Below are 18,272 nucleotides of genomic sequence, written 5' to 3'. Positions count from 1 at the left end.
ACACTATGAGAGGTTCTCTTGAGAGATGAGAATGTGACTGTTTAAGTAGATCCTTTCTTCCAATATGAATGAACTCAATTTTTTCCTTATCAAGCAGCATATTGTTTTGCTTTACCAATTGAATGTAAGCTAGATTGGAATTTTGTCCTATCTCTTACCCTGTTAATAACTTTCTAAAACTGCTTAAGAGTCATTTATGGAAATCTTCATTTTGCTGTCTTTGATGATATTTGTGATACTATTTATGTAAATTATGGAGAGAAGTAGGCCAAACACAGTGCCTTGAACTATACCACTGACTAGCTGAGCTTGAGAGAATTCCAGTAATCACATGTTGGGTCATGCCTACTAGACCAGGAAACATTTGATCCTGAGTAATACTTTTATTTTTCACCAAATGCCATACTGGATAGCGTTTTTATTTATTTTTATTCTCCCAAAGCAAGCTTTGTTGAAATCAAAGTGTATGACATCTATATTGGGATCTATCACAAAACATTTAAAATGTCATCAAAGTGATGTAGAAGCTGTGTTAAACTATTCTGGGAAATCATTGCAATTATAACATCATGCTTTTTATCTGCAGAGAAAATATGCTGATAAATTCTATTTAAAGTTTATTCTCTGAGTAAATATTTTGCATAGCAATGAAAAAGATATTCAAAGACAAAATAGGGCAGTGGCATTTGGTGCTTATCATGAGAAGCTCTGGACTTCTTGTTGAGTAACTAGGGATGCTGCATTGAACAAGAAATGCACACTCTAGTTGATTAGATTCTAGTTGGCAAGATACTATAGTGCTCACTGGAGAGGAAGCAGCAGGTAAGGAAAGTGGGATATGGTTCACCATGCTAGGTAGTGACAGTAATGACAATACTTTACAAACAAAAATATTGGTAGCATATCATCCTGTATAATAGTTTGTAAACGTTGTATGCTGTGGCACTTGTGTAAAGCCACCTTTGACTCCCTCTTCATCCAGTCAGACTAGTTTTCAAGGTGCCACTTACTGTCTGCTAGCACCAAATATTCAGGTGACTGGATTGATGCGATCCCTGTGGCTAATGTTGGTGACCTACTCAGCTTGAATGATGCCTTGTCTGGGATGTCACAGTTAGCAACTCTTTTGTTTCTTCTCACATCCCACATACTGTGGTCAGGGTGAGATCCACAGCTTCTGTGGCCAAGCAGGACAAAATCCTGAAATACTGCGATCTGTGGGCCAACTACATTTTCCATCCTGTGGCGGTTGAGATGTTTGGTGGGGTTGGACCACTAAATGCAAGATTCCTGTCTTCATTGGCAATTCGCCTAGCAGAAGTAACTGGTGAGGCTCATGCGGGCACTTAGCTATTCCAGTGCATCAGCCTCGCTATCACCTGCAGCAACACTGCAAGCATGCTGGCATGCCTCAATAGCCATTAGAGAGGTTTCTCAGCACCCCCAACTTTTCAACCCAAGGTGGGGAATTGTTTTGGTTTGCTTTTTTTCTTTCTTTCTTTCTTTCTTCCTTTTTCTGCTTTTTCTTTAAAATTTTTTCAATTGTGTTCTCTATCTTGTCCAATTTTCTAATTCAATTTTGTTTAATGCTTATTTGGGAGTTACAATTACAACAGATTCTAATGCAGTGTATTTTAAGCTTTTGTACTGATAAGATCCATATATATATATATATATATATATATATATATATATAAATTCGTAAATTCGTTTTTAACTTTTGGACTTGGAGTATTCCACAATATATCCTTGTACGATTGAACACAACTAAACTAGCGGACGTTTCAATTTATTGTTAGCGAATGTCTTTTTCATGGCGGTTATCTCTTGTGTTTTGATCCTGCTTTCAAGTAATTTTCAGTCCCACAATAATTATTTTCTTGATTTTTAATTATCAGAAAATGTATATTGTCTAAATTCTTACTACTCATTTACTTGAGTTATTTCCCTTAGGTCATTTTATGTCTTTTTTGTTTATTTGTTTTTTTAATTATATAAATTACCACTGGTCAACCTATGTCGATTGACCAAAGCTAATTTGAATAGACTATGCTATGATAAGGAGGCTCAATAAGATCAAAGCATGTTCGTCGCTGTCCCCTTCATTTAAAGCTTAGATTTTCCTTTTAGCATGTGAATTTCGTGAAATGAAATTATCAAATTATCTCCCTTCTTCTTTAACAGTCACCAACGGTTACTGCAGACGGTTTCTTTTCTTTTTCTCTTTGGAAATTTCAATTATTGACAAAATTTCTGCGTACGTCGTTCAATAACTTAAATCATTTGTATTGTGTTATATATTGTCGTATTTGACAAAAGGCTAAAATTAAAATATTTTCTATTCCTAATTCGAAGAGCTTAGATCGATTGTAAAATCTTGTTTCAAGGTGACATAATTGGGGGCGGGGAGAGGAATAACAAGAGTTATCGTTCTGCTTTCTTCCCTAATCTAAATCGTGACCGCATGGTTTGTTTGGAAGAACGATGTTTACTTTGTGACTAGCGAAGCTATTATGCTTTAAGTAATATTCTAACCAGTGAGGATTTATTTCGCATACAGATTCTAAGTCTACGGATTATAGTAAAAGATTCCCAATGTCTGACAATAAAGAAGAAACTGATGAAAAAAGTCAGGTAAAAATTTCCCTCGGCAGTATTCATATTTCATTAGAGCCATTTCTATTTAATACACCCGAAAAAGATAACAATAACAACAACAATAATAGTAATAATAATAATAATAAATTCTTTAGTAAAAGAAAATTGTTCTTGTACTGAAATTCTAAATTACTAAAATATTTTCGGTAATTAATTTCTTAGACCATTCCGAAATTATTTATAATACTTGTTTTAATTACTCTTATCCTTTTAATATAAAGAAAAGTTTACTTGAATACAGTAATATCAGTTATAATAAAAATATTTGGCATAACTACAGATTCCTGCCCTGCACCCCCCCCCCCGGACTTTGGATGATCATCACCGTTTTGTGCATCCGTAGATTTCCACTGAAGCAGCAGGCAATGAAGCTGTCACCAGAAAACTCGTTATGCTAAAAATACCAGCTAAAGGTCTAAATGTTTCTAACAGAAAGATATTGAATAGAATAATTCTCCGTTTGAACTTTTTTAATTACATATGTGTGTGTGAGGACTAGAAATCTACGGATGCATAAACGCACAAAACGGAGATATGCATAGAAAATTTCATTAAAAAATATTCATTTTTCTGAAAGTTATGACCTTCCAAAGTCTGGGGGGGTAGAACTCTGTAGTTATGCCAAGTTTTGTATATTCGGAATTTACATGATATAACACATATTCGTAGAAAATGTCATTAAAAAAATATTCCTTTTTCTGAAAGTCATGATCATCCAAAGTGGGTGCAGGAATGTGTAGTTATGCCAAATGTTTTTTATTATTTTACGAAGATTTTTAAGGCTGCATAATACGAGCCCTTGGTGAAATATTGATAACAAAACTTACATAACCTTTACTCGGCACTGTCATGCTATTAGCTGCATGGATATAGGTGTCAAATTTGTTCCAATAACTTTCGAGTAATAGATAGATAGAGAGAGAGAGACAGAGACAGACAGACAGACAGACAGACATATAGCTCGCTCCGGCCAGTCATGGTATTAGCTGTCAGTAGCCAAAGAATCGACAGGCCAGCAACAGGCATGCAGGCAGACAGACAGATACTTCACTAGCAGTGAGCACTTTCACTTCTGACAGCTAATAGCATGACAGTGCCCTTTACTCTGCACCCACGCACACGTTACACCTGTAAATGCAAGATCAAAATCATTCCTTGTCTCCTAATCAAGATTTATATTATAAATATATTTAGAACGTGTATGTACTTTACTTGAAATCTTACTGCAGTGAATGACATTTAATTTCCGAATGTGCTGGGTTGATTCAGGATCATTGAAAGAAACTCATATCAATGCATGGAAGATGTGCGATCGTTATGTAACACTAAATTCGATGTTACAGTGAAATTCGATGGATACCAAATCCTTTCGAAAGAAGAATGCTATCATCTTTATTGGCAAATATGCTCCAACTTTAACCCAAATATACAGTGACTGAGTAAAAGACACGTTAATCAAAGCTGGATTGGTTTTGATCATAAAACTATTGAATCGAGTTTGACCTGGAACAGTTTTAATCGAGCACCAAACTCTACTCAGTAGAACTTTCCATATGTATTTCTCTCTCTACTTAAACCCACTTCCCATTTATCGCTACATATGCTCTATTTCTATCACTTCATGTAGCTGAATTCTTCAAAAATATTCTCAGTATTCCTTCGGTTCTGTCGCTTGAATTTTTTTTTGAAGATTTTAGAGCCAAAATATAAGGGAAGCTACTCTGTCAGCAAAACCCTAACCAGTGGAGGCGCAATGACCCAGTGGTTAGGGCAGTGGACTCGCGGTTTCGATTCCCAGACCGGGCGTTGTGATTGTTTATTGAGCGAAAACACCTAAAAGTTCCACGAGGCTCTGGCAGAGGGTGGTGGCGAACCCTGCTGTACTCTTTCACCACAACTTTCTCTCACTCTTACTTCCTGTTTCTGTTGTGCCTGTAATTCAAAGGGTCAGCCTTGTCACACTGTGTCACGCTGAATATCCCCGAGAACTACGTTAAGGGTACACGTGTTTGTGAAGTGCTCAGCCACTTGCACGTTAATTTCACGAGCAGGCTGTTCCGTTGATCGGATCAACTGGAACCCTCGACGTCGTAAGCGACGGAGTGCCAACAACAACAAAACCCTAACTAAAAACGACTCATTAGTATCGTAAATATATACTGTATTTATAGATTAATATAATTTATATGTTGAAGGTGGTGGATGCAGAATCGTCAGCATGCCTGGCAAAATGCGAAAGAGGTAGTATGGAAGACGAGGATAAAAGGAATTAAGACAGGCAACTTTATCTCTGGACACAATTTACGTTCATTTTTTACTTTTCAGTTGAAAAGGAAAGTGTGGCTGGAGAGGAGATGTTTGTCGGAGTGTACGTTCCAAAAGAGATGGAAGCATGTTGCACGAGTGTTGTGCGTGCAAGGAACCGTGTGAATAGTCAGAAAAAAAAAGATGTCAGCGATAGATCGGGGCTTGTGGGGTCGGAGCGTGGCCTGATCATCGCTTCATTTGTGTTGTCTAACGTACTGTTAATATCATTCGATTTTTTATATTTTATAGAATTTTTAAAGTCATATTTATGTAAACCATTCGCATTACTGATCCCAATCAGTTGTTTTGTACCATTCTATGTTTGGCCCCCTGTGGGCAATAAAGAAATTGGTATTTCGTCCGTTTTCATGGTTTGACTTCAAATTCCGCCGAGGTTGTGTTTACCTTTCATTCTCTCGGAGTCGATAAAATGGTGACCGGTAATAAAGTCACAATTTTGGCTTGGAAAAAAAGTCACAGGAAAAAAAAAAGTCATAATTAATTTATGGGATCCGGACAAAACCCCTCTAGGACAACCTCTCCCACCCTCACCCCCGCCGGGCAAAACCCCTGTGACTTTTTTCTGTGACATTTTTTATTGTGACTTTTTTACCTGGATTCGATAAAATAATTACAGTTGAGCACGGAGTTCGATGTAATCGACTTGCCCACTCCCCAGAAATTGCTGGCCTTGTGCCAAATTTTCAAACAATATTTCTTATATGTTGGCTCTTTTGTATTAACTCAATATTTTTTTTTTTTTTTGCTTTCTATGTTTCTAGAGTATAACCAACATACCCTGTATGCGGAATTCACTTCTGACTGGCTTGAGTAGCGGTATAATTGGTGGTTTGACATATTTTTTATTTACTAGTAAGTTTCAATGTTTTATTTATTCATAAATTGATTTATTTTGATTGTGGAGTAGAATTGGTTACAATAGCTGACACATTGCTCATGGTTTGTGTAAGTAAAAAGATGTGAATGCTTTCAGTATCATCTAAGTTCTTTTAAGGACTCTTATTTGGGTCTTATTTCATAGTACTGAACAGAGCATGCTATCAGGTAACCTGGGTTATACTGGGTTAAGTGTACTACTAAATTCACAAAGAAATATCTTCCAATATAATAGTGGTATGCAAATTAAGATTTATCTTTTAACATTACAGAATACAAGAGCTGAGTACCAGCCCCATAGACCCTTCTGCTTTGTGAAAGAATTAACTGCCTTGAAAAAGTGTGAATGAGCATAAGGCTTTGGTAGCGGAGACAGGAATGGGTAAAAGCCAATGGGATGTAACAAAGCATATTACTAGTACTATTTTATCAAGTTCAGGAAGCTGAATTAGATAAAATAAATCATCGACCTTAGTCTGCTACCGACGTCTCTAAATCAATCACTTTATACTCAAGTTGCAGTTGGATAGCAAAGTCTTCAAGCTTAGACAATGAACTTCTCCACTGGTTGTGTTCATGACAACCATATTTGATCCATTTATTATTGTCTTAATCAAAAATATTCAGACTGCTAAGGATCAGAGAATGCTCTAAGCTTTGTAAGAGAGTTCCTCTTATGCTGTTTTTATGAAAAATAGTCCATACTATGGTTGCCACTGCTGATTATAGGAAGAGACGCTAGTCTTGCCAAAATCTCAATCAAAATATCACCAAATACACTGTGCGAGCTTACTTCTACTGCAATCATTGCCATTAGGGATATTGTAGAGGACTACTGTATTGCAAACCTATCTAAACATTGTCACAATAGAAAAATATATAATAATGATCCTGATTTTAAATATCAGAAATATGGGTCAGAACAGCTCAAAACTACTGTTATCACTTATACACACTGGTGAATGCGACAAAAGCAAGCAAAATAGAAAAAGCAAACTTACATTAGCAAGTGAAGATCGCAAATGAGTTACAGACATATTCATATCACATGATTTCAGACCCTGTGAAAAACACTTCATCAGTGACTATTACTGTCCTAGGGCCAAAAATTACTCATCTCACCATGTGTGTGTTGACCAATAGAATTCAGGGACAAATTCAAAATGATTGAAGTGAATATAATAGAACATAAAAGTATATGTGTGTGTGTGTATAAAGATATTATTATTAAATAAATAATAATTATTTAACATTCTAGCAAGCATGAAATGACCGTAGAGGTAAAATTAATATATATCTATCTATATATTAATAAAATTAATAATTTTACTTCTATGGTCATTTCATGCTTGCTAGCCATTTATATTATTATTATTTATTTAATAATAATATCTTTATACAGGACGTACTAGAATTAACTATCTATTTCAATGAAATTGGGCAAATTTTTTTTAAAAACTGACAGACTTTTATGTTTATTATTTAACTAAGATACCAAAACAAATAGATTAATAAATCTTACAGGAAAACTTTATTGAAAATTTTCAACATGTGCTCCATCTGTAGCACATGTATCTCTGTGCTACATCTGTATCCCTGCAAATTTCAAATCTATCCTTAGTGTTGTGAATCACATTTTGAAGTATTTCAGGAGTTATCTTCTGCACTGCTAACTGAATGCGTTCTTTAAGTTCAGCTAAATTGTTGCTCCATCCTGGAGATGGAGGTAGAGAAAATGATTGCAGCCAAATTGAAAAAAGTCTGTCGCGGACAGATAAGTAAGATCCAACAGCAATGAAAATAAATTATAAAAATTATAAAATTTTTAACAAAATTAAAAATTTATCCACTTTTAACACATATAACACATAATAAGCATAAATAAAAGTGAGTTTTTTTAGAAAATTGTTTGATTTCACTGAAATAGACAGTTAATTCTAGGACACCCTGTATAACTGGTACTCTATCAGTTACAACGAGTGTTCCAGTTGATCTGATTAATAAAACAGCTTACTTGTGAAATTAATGTGTAAGTGGCTGAGCACTCCACAGACACACATACCCGTAACATAGTTCCCAGGGAGATTCAGCGCAACACAGAATGTGACAAGGCTGGCCCTTTGAAATACAGGTACTACTCACTTTTGCCAGCTGAATGGACTGGAGCAATGTGAAATAAAGTGTCTTGTTCTAGGACACAATGCACAATGCAGGTGTTGAACTCATGACCTTATGATTGTGAGCCAAATACTCTAAACCACTAAGCCATATATATATATATACCAGAGTAAGCACATAAATGTGAAACAAGGCAGAAAAAATAGTACTCAAATACCAGAGGTAGAGTAATATGCTTTATTGAAAAGCAGCAAAAATATCACAAAAACTGTTACTCAGAGTTTCACGTTCCCATTCATTGGACAGTTTTGTTTAGAATTTTAAACAAAACTGTCCGACGAACGGGAATGTGAAACTGAGTTTTTGTAATATTTTTGTTGCTCGTTACCAGTGCCGCCGAACTGGCTCCTGTGCAGGTGGCACGTAAAATACACCATTTTGAGCATGGCCGTTGCCAGTACTGCCTGACTGGCCTTCATGCCAGTGGCACGTAAAAGCACCCACTACACTCTCGGAGTGGTTGGCGTTAGGAAGGGCATCCAGCTGTAGAAACTCTGCCAAATCAGATTGGAGCCTGGTGTAGCCATCTGGTTTCACCAGTCCTCAGTCAACTTGTCCAACCCATGCTAGCATGGAAAGCGAACGTTAAACGACGACGATGATGATGATGATGATGACGATATATATATATATATATATATATATATATATATTATATACTTTTGTTATTTTTTAGGCAATGTACGGATGGCAACCCATGTTGGAGTTGGAACATACGCTATCCTAGCTACAGCATCATGGTAAGTGATAATTAAGTACCAGCCACCAAATTCTCTAATTACAAACTTTATGTAGTATTTCATTCTTCCATGAATAGTAAAGTTGTCAATCACCTTTATATATTGTTAGTACTTATTGTTTCAAACCCATAGAAATAACAAACAACATAGAACCAGACACGATGAACATAAATACTATAAAACATTTAATCCATACTGAATTCAACCATCTTCACTACCTCTATAGCTTCTCTTAAAAGGTGACTAATGATCTATTAATATCCTTTTAACTTCTTCACCATCTGTATTGATAGTTATTACTACAAATCAAAAGAGGGTATGCCAAAAATATTGTCCAACTTCCCAGAAGTAGCAGCCAAGTGTTCCTTATATCAAACATAACTGTCTTAGAAACAGAAAGGCACATTGGATAATGTAGTCTACATCTGAAAATAAGAAGGGATTATCACATCTAGAACATCTTCAAGTAGAATTCATCCCAATAAGGGTTGAGCAAAGACTAACAATAGCAATATCTTGTGTGTGTGTGTGTGTGAGAGAGCCAAGGTAGAACTTTGGAATCTCTAATCATAAACACTATTGGTGTGTGGTTTAGAAGTTCACTTCCCAACCATGTGGTTTCAGGTTCAATCCCACTGTGCAGCAGCTTGGACAAGTTTCTTATGCTATAACCTTGGTTGATCAAAACCTTGTGAGTAGATTTGGCAGAGAGAAAATGTAAAGAAACCTGGCACAGCCTGGGCCTATACTGGCCGAAACCTATCAAAGTTATATATATATATATATATAATCATCATCATCATCGTCATCATCATTTAACATCTGTTTTCCATGCTGGCATGGGTTGGACAGTTTGACTAGGCTGGCATGCTGGAAGGCTGCACTAGGATCCAGTCTGATTTGGCATGGTTTTCTACAGTTGGATGCCCTTCCTAATGCCAACCACTCTGAGAGTGTAATGGGTGCTTTTACGCACCACTGGCATGGGTGCCATTTGCATGACATCAATATCTGCCACAATTGCGATTTTGCTCGGCTTGATGGGTCTTCTTCTCAAGCACAACATAATGCCAAAAGTCCTGGCCATTACCTCCAGCACTCAAAAGGAGCTTGGCCACTTTGCCTCCATGAGGCCCAACACTCGAAAGGAACTCAGCCACCTCACCTCCATGAGGCCCGCTCAAAAGTAACTCAACCACTTCTCCTTCATGAGGCCAACACTTGAAAGGAACTCAGCCACTTTGCCTCCACGAGGCCCAACGCTTCAAAGGAACTCAACCACCTCGCCTCTGTGAGGCCCAATACTTGAAAAGAACTCAGCCACTTTGCTTCCATCAGATCCAATGCTCGAAAGGTACTCAGTCACATTGCCTCTATGAGGCCCAACATCCAAAAGTTGATTTTTTTTTATGTGCCACCAGCAAGGGTACACTTGACGTGATGGGTCCTCTTAACCAGAGCACATTGCCAAAGGTCTCGGTCACTGGTCATTGCCTCTGTAAGGTTCAAAGTTCACCACCTTGTTCTATGTCTTCCTGGGTCTACATCTACCATGGGTTCCCTCCACAGTTAGTGATTGGCACTTCTTTACACACCTGTCCTCGTCTATATGCATCACATGACCATACCAGCGCAGTTGTCTCTCTTGTGCACCACATTTAATTCCTCTTATGCCTAACTTTTCTCTCAAGATGCTTACACTCTGTCAAACATGCATACTGACATTGCACATCCAGTGAAGCATACTGGCTTCGTTTCTCACATGTCCTCAACTGTTATAGCCCATGTTTCACTGCCATGCAGCATAGCTGTTCACACACAGGCATCAAACAATCTGCCTTTCACTCTGAGAGAGAGGTCCTATGTTGCCAGCAGGGGCAGGAGCTCTCTGAACTTTGCCCAGCCTAATCTTATTCTCACAGCTATTCGCTTGGAACAACTATTGCCACTACTAACCTGATCGCCTAGATACCGGAAGCTATCTACTACCTCTAGCTCATCCCCTGGTAGTTGATGGTGTCTATTTTACGCACATGTTCAGCATTTATTATGCCTGTGCACCTTCCACATACAAAAGTTAGTTTTTCTATTAACCTTCCTTTGATGTTGCTGCTGCACCTTTTGTGTGTCCAAAGCTTACACTGATTTTATGTTATGGAGTTTCTACCTACACCTTTTCTACAGATTGAGCAGGGCCATCTACCTGAGGGGATTTGTGATTTGTCTGCCTTCCTACTTACTATGACTTTGGTTTTTGCTAGGTTAACTCTAACTTTGATTCTAGACCTTGTTTTCATACCTGGAACTTCTTCTCTAGCTCAGGTAGTGATTCAGCTATAAGAGCAAGTCATCAGCATAGAGGAGCTGCCAGGGACAGTCTGTCTTGAATTCCTCTGTTATTGCCTGAAGGACTGTGATGAACAAGAGGGCGGCTGAGCACCAATCCTTGGTGAACCCCTACTTGTACTCTGAATTCTTCGCTGTACTCGTTGCCCACTCTCACCTTACTAGTAATGTCCCTGTACAAGGCTTGTACAGCTCTCACCAACCACTCATCTATCCCTAGTTTCCACATTGACCACCAGATAAGGGATCAGGGAATTCTGTCAAAAGCTTTCTTCATGTCAACAAAAGCCAAGTACAGAGGTTTATCTTTGGCTAGGTATTTCTCCTGCAGTTGCCTTACCAGAAATATAACATCTATGGTGCTTCTACTTGGCACAAAGCAAAACTGCATCTCATCTAGACTAACTCTCTCTCTGATTAGTTGGGCTATGGCTCTCTCCACAACTTTCATCACCTGATCCAACAATTTGATACCTCTATAATTATTTCTATCTAAGACATCACCTTTACCTTTGTAGCAAGTATATATATATATATATATATATATATATATATATATATATATATATATATACGCACACACTCACACAGATATATATGAATGTCATATTATAAATGTACCGAGAGAAAGACTAGGCATAAGAAGAATTAGATATAGAGTACAAGAAAGAAGACTGCACTGGTACAGACATGTGATGGTTATAGATGAGGACACAATGTGGATCACTGAATGTGACTGGAGGCTGTGGACAAAGAAGACCTAGGAAGACATAGGATGAAATGAAGTGTAACCTTAGAACCCTGAGCCTCACAGAGGAAATGACAAAGGACCAGGATATCTGGTGATGCAAGGTTCTAATGAAAGCCCACCCATCATAATGAAACTGACTTCTAAAAGCTCTGCTTAGGGGTATATTGTACATATATGCATACATATGACTGTGTGTATAGATGGTGTGTGAGCACCCTAATCAATCAATTCCCCCACATCATACCATCAACTGCAGATCCTTCCCTCATACCTTAACCCCTATCTAGCATACAGAAGCAACATCTTCCTTCCCTGGGTTTATTGCCTTTCAAGCTACATTGTGCCCTCAATAGTGCTGGTGGCATGAAAAAAGTACCCAGTACACATTGTAAAGTGGTTGGCATTAGGAAGGGTATCCAACTGCAGAAACCAAGCCAAATCAAACACTGGAGTATGATTTGGTCCATGACTCATTGGATCCTTGTCAAACTGTCCAACCAGCATGGAATACAATAGCCTCTGCTATGCAGTAGTTGTTGATTTGGTTGAGTCTCCTAAATCATTTCAGTTCATGTAGACCTATGATATAGTGTCTGCTATATAAAGGCTTCAAAGCAAGCTGTAAGTCTTGAACCTTGGTTATATTACTCAGACTTCTTTACACTCATTGTGCAAAACTGTAGCAGTCATGGCATGTTGGTTATTTTTTTGGATAAAACAGAGTCCAAAGAGAATTATGTTGGTGGTAGTGGTCTGCATTGTAAGACTTGTATTATTTGAGAACAGCAATGAAGAGTACAGTGAAATTGCTGAGAGGAGTAGATTATCCAATGTTTCAGACAGAGTCTTTCTTCAGAGTTAAGGGTTTTATCTGAAACATATGTGTAAGAAAATACATACACACACATACATATATATATATATATATATATATATATATATACATGCATGCATGATACAAGGGGTATATGAGGATGTTTAATTATCAGTATATCACTCTCTTCAAACCAACTAAAAGGTTTTTATTTCTTTCAGATCCTCAGTGTCAGATACAATGTTAACACAAGAAATGAAGACATGCTGCTATTGTTGACATATTTCTGTAACACTGCAATTTAGAAATTACTACCTTTCTAAATACTGCAAGATCTTTTGTACACAAAGTTCAGATGGAATTGGAAGCTTCTAGTGGGAATGTTTCAACTATATCAAAGTGAAAAACCATTCTACCTGTTCTGATACTGTTAAAGACACCACAATTGATTTCAAAACATTATCAGTAATGTCCCCAGAAAATTAGTGAAGGCCCCTTGCCAGAGAACTTCAGATGTTGAAGTTGTTTATCAGAACAGTGATGCATGAGGACATTCAATATATGTTGCATATACTGAGGAGAGGCCAGTTTATGTCTGCAAAAACAGAAGAAAGCTGTTTGACCCTGCCAAGTAGTTACTTAACAAGGTTAAAGAAACCCTCACAAACACGGCATGCTTTGGTTCTTTTCTGATGAGAACTTCCACCAAGACCAAAAGTCTAACAAAAGTGACAGATGTTTATGTGCAGATTCTTCCCATGTCTCCAGAGTGATGCATACTAAGTTTCCAGCAACTATGATGGTTTTGGGGCAGGCAGACAGGCAGGTGGATGGGCGGGTTTCTTCTTCTATAGCCCTGAACCAGATAGACACTGAAAGAAGTTCATTTTGTGTGTGTGTGTACACGCGTGTACATATGTATGTACATATGCATGTATAAACACATATATTTATATACATACATGTGTACACATGTATGCATGTGTTTGTGACTCCTTGTCTTGACACCATGTGGTGAAAATTGTAAACAAAGTGTCACTGTCGTACAAGTGTGCTGTTTGTTTCGAATTCCCTATGTATGCATGTCCAACAACAGGGAAATACGACTTTGCTTGGAAACAAGTAAAGATTAGTGACAAAGAGCATTATATCAGAGAAAATCTGCCACAACAAATTGTACCTAACCCAAGCAAATGTGGATGCTAAAATGGTGGTGGTTCTGCTGGTGCAGGTTGATGATCTTGGTGATGATCACGATAGAAGTTAACCCTTTTGATTTCAAACTGCCTAAGTCTGCCCCTGGTTGTATCATACAAACTTCTTGGCTTAAATTAAAACCAGTCAAAATTTCTCATTATTCTGAAAAGCAACACAGTTATTTTACTAAATTCTTCATTACTTTCAATATTAATTGAAACAAAGACAGTGTATTTCAATAAAAATATAATAATGAAAAGATTAAACATTTATTCCAGTGATTCATCTGTCTGTTTCCTCCTTTGTAGGTCTTTCTGCCGATACAACTACTCTAAAATGAAATTTCAACAGCGAGAAATACGACAAGCCTTTCAAACAGCTGTATTCCAAAATGTTGAAAAAGAAAGTAACTTGCCAAAAACATAGTTGTTAAACAATATTTTTATCCTATTAGACTCGGACTAAATCTCAATTACTGTAATGATAATTGAATCACATAGTTATGTCCCTTCGTCCACTTTTTGTGTGTGTGTGTGTGTGTAAATCAAAATAGAGTTTAAACCAGAAATTTGGTTGAACGCGCTTAAAACAACTACATCACTTTGGGTTTTTTTGTTGGGGTGGGATCTTTTTTAATGCCTGCCATGTACTTAACATGTTGAATATCTGACTCTACTATTTATCAAAATGAAATAATAAAGACAATAAAACTCCCAAATTTTTACTTCTGTTGATGATTGGTATACTTGAATGAGATACTGTTTGTATATGTAATCTTTAATTTTCAAAAAAAATTGTTTTCAGAATTTGAACTTAAAAGAGAGCAAGCTTTAAAACAATTGATTGAATAACTTTTCTTTTTCTCTCTCTCTCTCTCTCTCTCTCTCTCTCTCTTTATAAATAGCATAGCTATTTGGTTAAGAAGTGAACTTCCTAACCATGTAATTTCAGGTTCAGTCCCTTGGTACAGAATCTTGTCATAGCCCTGAGCCAACTAAAGCCTTGTGGATAAATTTGGTTGATGGAGGACCTCAAGACACCTGTCATGTGTGTGTGTGTTTGCATGCACATGTGTGTCTGTGTTTGTTTACACCCATGTTCACTTATATGAAAGACACAATTTCCAGCAGTGTTTTTCTTGACACTTCTGTCAAATCATTCCTACTTTGAAGCCATGTAGAATAAGAGTTCTCTTACTTGAAAAACAGATATGAATTAGCATTGAGACAGGTAGCTGGCTGTAAAACTATGCCTCAATAACATATTTATGTAACCCACATAACAAGAAAAAACAGACAAAAACGAATGAAATAAGCAAAACCACTAATGTACATTAGTAAGAAATACTATCATATTTAGTATTATTAGAGACATAAATGATTCTGTGGAAGGTATTCAACTGTTGACAACATGTTTATCAGTTTTAAATCTTACTAGAACCATTGTAATGTCTAGAGCATGGTATACTACCCTGCTAGCTGTTGTTAATACTTAGAAGAAAGAAAAAAAAAGACAGGACTCTACTACCATCAGGGAAATGTGCTGAATATGCAGAAAAGTAGTGAGTAAAAACTCCATTCAGTGTGCTCAGTATAAATTATGGATGCACAAGAGGTGACATGGCTAACAGTTATAGTAGTTTTCACATGTGGCAGGTACACAACTGCATTAAGCTTGAAGAGGACCCAGGAAATAGACTCTGCTCCAAAAACTCCCTAGAAATAGTGAATAATTTTTTTTCTGTTATTTTAGTGATCTAATAGACGGTAGAGGTGGTAATGGACCTTTCAGAGCCTTGTTTTGTTGTAGTTATTAGTAGGTGATGAGCTGGCAGAATCGTTAGCATGTCAGGCAAAATGCTTTGCAGCATTTCATCCATTTTAACGTGCTGGGTCGGTGTTGCAGTGGATTAGTAGAATTGCTAGACTGTCAAGAAAAAAGTACTTTGCAGTATTTTGTTTTGACTATTTTTCTGAGTTCAAAACCTGCCTAGGTCAATTTTATCTTTCATCCCTTCAGGGTTGAAAAAATAAAGTACCAGTGAAGTATTGTGGTCAATGTAATTGACTAACACCCTCCTGCTGGTCTTGAACCAAAATCTGAAACATCATTATTATTATTATTATGATTATTAAAGGCAGCAAGCTGGCAGAGTCGTTAGCATGCCGGGCAAAATGCTTCGTGGTATTTCGTCTGTCTTCATGTTCTGAGTTCAAATTCCACTGGGGTCAACTTTGCCTTTCATCCTTTCAGGGTTGATAAATTAAGTACCAGTTACATACTGGAGCCAATCTAATCAACTGGCCCCCTCCCACCAAATTTCAGGCCTTGTGCCTATAGTAGAAAAGATTATTATTATTATTATTACTATTATTAAAGGTGGCGAGCTGGCAGAATCGTTAGCATGCCAGGTAAAATGCTCAGCAGTATTTCATCTGTTGCTACATTCTGAGTACAAATTCCGTTGAGATCGACTGTGCCTTTTGTCCTTTCAGGATTGATTAAATAAGTACCAGCTATGCACTGGGGTTGATGTAATCGACTTAATCCCTTCCCCCAAATTTGAGGCCTTCTGCTACCAGTAGAAAGGATTATTATTATACAGGCAGTGAGCTGGCAGAATCGTTAGCACACCAGACAAAATGCTTTGCAGCATTTAGTCCATCTGTTGCTACATTCTGAGTTTGTATTTCATCTGTTGCTACATTCTGAGTTCGAATTCCGCTGAGGTCGACTTTGCCTTTCATCCTTTCAGGGTCGATAGAATGAGTACCAGTTGGGGGTCCATGTAATCAACTAGTCCCCTCCCACCAAATTTCAGGCCGTGTGCCTATAGTAGAAAATATTATTATTATTATTATTATTATTATTATTATTATTATTATTATTATTATTATTCGTCCATCTTTATGTTTTGGGTTCAAATTCCACCAAGGTCAACTTTGCCTTTCATCTTTCAGGGTCAATAAATTAAATACTAGTTGAGTACTGGGGTCAATGTAATCAACTACCCCATCCCTGAGATTTCAGGCCTTGTGCCTATTGCAGAAAGGATTATTATTATTATTATTATTGGCAGAATCATTAGCATGTTGGATAAAAATAAGTTGAACACTGGGGTCGATGTAATCAACTTAACCCCTTCCCTGAACTTGCTGGCTTTGTGTAAAAATTTGAAATCAGTATTATAGGCAAAATCATTTGCATGTCGGATACTTCCACCTTTATGTTCTGAGTTCAAATTATTTTGCTACGGTCAACTTTGCTTTTCATCCATTCAGGGTTGCTGAAATAACCAGTTGAGTACTGGGGTCAATGTAAAGGACTAGCTCCCCCTAAATTTCAGGCCTTGTGCCTATAGTAAAAAAGGATATCATTATTAAAGCTGGTGAGCTGGCAGATTGATCATCATGGCAGACAAAATACTTAACAGCAGTTCTTCCTACTCTTTACATTCTGAGTTCAAATGTTGCAAAGGTCAACTTCGCCTTTCATCCTTTTGGAGTCAATAAAATAAGTACCAGTTGAGAACTGAGGTCAATATAAGTGACTAGCTCCCTTCCACCAAAAAGTTGGCCTTGTGCCAAAATTAGAAAGAATTATTATTATTTAAATTTTTTTCATTTTTCACATTCTCATCTGAATTCACACAACACAAACATACATACAAATAGGCACATAGTCATACTTATAGTCACACTTGCATACAAATACTCATTGATGTAGAAATAGTCATATGACTATAAATTTGCTTCATAACCACACAGTTCCCGGTTTGATCACACTGCAATGCATCTTAAATGAATCCAATGTTGCCACTGGTTGACCAAAAGTTTGTGACTGAAAATTTGCTCTACAGAAACTGCAATGACATGTCAGCTTATATTTAGATATGTGCATGCATGTCATTGTAAATCGCTGTATCTACTTATGTCCCTTTATACTAAAATGGTAAAACTTTACCAGTCAATGAAGAGAGATCAATGTAATAAGTACTACACTGAAATAAGCACTGAGATTGATATAAACAAGTAAAATTCTTGAAGATGATACCCCCGCATAGCTGTTGTCCAATGACTGAAACCAGTTAAAGAATAAAAAATAAAAGTACATATATTCAGACATTAATCCATTGGAAAGCACAATGATAAATACAATCAATCTAAGCAATGAGGGGAAAAAAATATAGTGGTGATGTTAGTGGTAGTATGATGAGGAGGTAGAAGATGATGATAATGGTAGTGATAGTGGTGGGTGGCAGTGTGGAGGAGGATGACGACCATGATGATGATAACAGCAGTAGTAGTGGTGGGAGGAGGAGCCTATAATAATTTTTGTGGTTGGCGAGTGGAGAGATGGTGACAGCAGTGGCTGTCATTTTATT

The 18,272-nt window shown here is 37.1% G+C and overlaps 2 protein-coding genes across 4 annotated transcripts in view; one reads left to right on the top strand and one right to left on the bottom strand.

The window, feature by feature from the left end:
* Nucleotides 1-3,617, bottom strand: part of LOC106879738 (pre-mRNA splicing factor CWF19L1) — a 69,086-nt gene extending 65,469 nt beyond the window's left edge. Inside the window, exon 1 of the mRNA XM_089359866.1 lies at nucleotides 3,491-3,617. Within this exon, the coding sequence (XP_089215992.1) occupies nucleotides 3,491-3,614 (124 nt within the window). The 5' untranslated portion in view covers nucleotides 3,615-3,617. The remainder of the gene's footprint in view (nucleotides 1-3,490) is intronic.
* On the top strand, nucleotides 2,185-14,606 carry LOC106879748 (cytochrome c oxidase assembly protein COX20, mitochondrial). Of its 3 annotated transcripts, none has more exons than XM_014929426.3 (4): nucleotides 2,185-2,634; nucleotides 5,748-5,838; nucleotides 8,717-8,780; nucleotides 14,197-14,606. In XM_014929426.3, exons 1-4 carry the CDS (start codon nucleotides 2,596-2,598, stop codon nucleotides 14,312-14,314), a joined length of 312 nt encoding a protein of 103 aa, XP_014784912.1. In that variant the 5' UTR covers nucleotides 2,185-2,595; the 3' UTR covers nucleotides 14,315-14,606. The 3 variants fall into 3 exon arrangements, with proteins under 3 accessions (XP_014784912.1, XP_089215994.1, XP_089215995.1); XM_089359868.1 differs by lacking the exon at nucleotides 2,185-2,634 and adding an exon at nucleotides 3,718-3,857; XM_089359869.1 differs by lacking the exon at nucleotides 2,185-2,634 and adding an exon at nucleotides 4,412-4,806.
* Nucleotides 14,607-18,272: the final 3,666 nt, after the last annotated feature.

The sequence above is a fragment of the Octopus bimaculoides genome, chromosome 11 (genome assembly GCF_046866305.1).
Source record: "Octopus bimaculoides isolate indiv1 chromosome 11, ASM4686630v1, whole genome shotgun sequence".
NCBI classification, from domain to species: domain Eukaryota; kingdom Metazoa; phylum Mollusca; class Cephalopoda; order Octopoda; family Octopodidae; genus Octopus; species Octopus bimaculoides.
This window is presented reverse-complemented; position numbering and strand designations above follow the sequence as displayed.

Bases quoted from the DNA above. Each gene is read 5' to 3' on its own strand.
- LOC106879748 (XM_014929426.3), top strand. From the start codon at position 2,596: ATGTCTGACAATAAAGAAGAAACTGATGAAAAAAGTCAG. The intron at 5,839-8,716 runs GTAAGTTTCAAT...GTTATTTTTTAG, and splicing joins GACATATTTTTTATTTACTA to GCAATGTACGGATGGCAACC. The intron at 8,781-14,196 runs GTAAGTGATAAT...CCTCCTTTGTAG, and splicing joins ATCCTAGCTACAGCATCATG to GTCTTTCTGCCGATACAACT.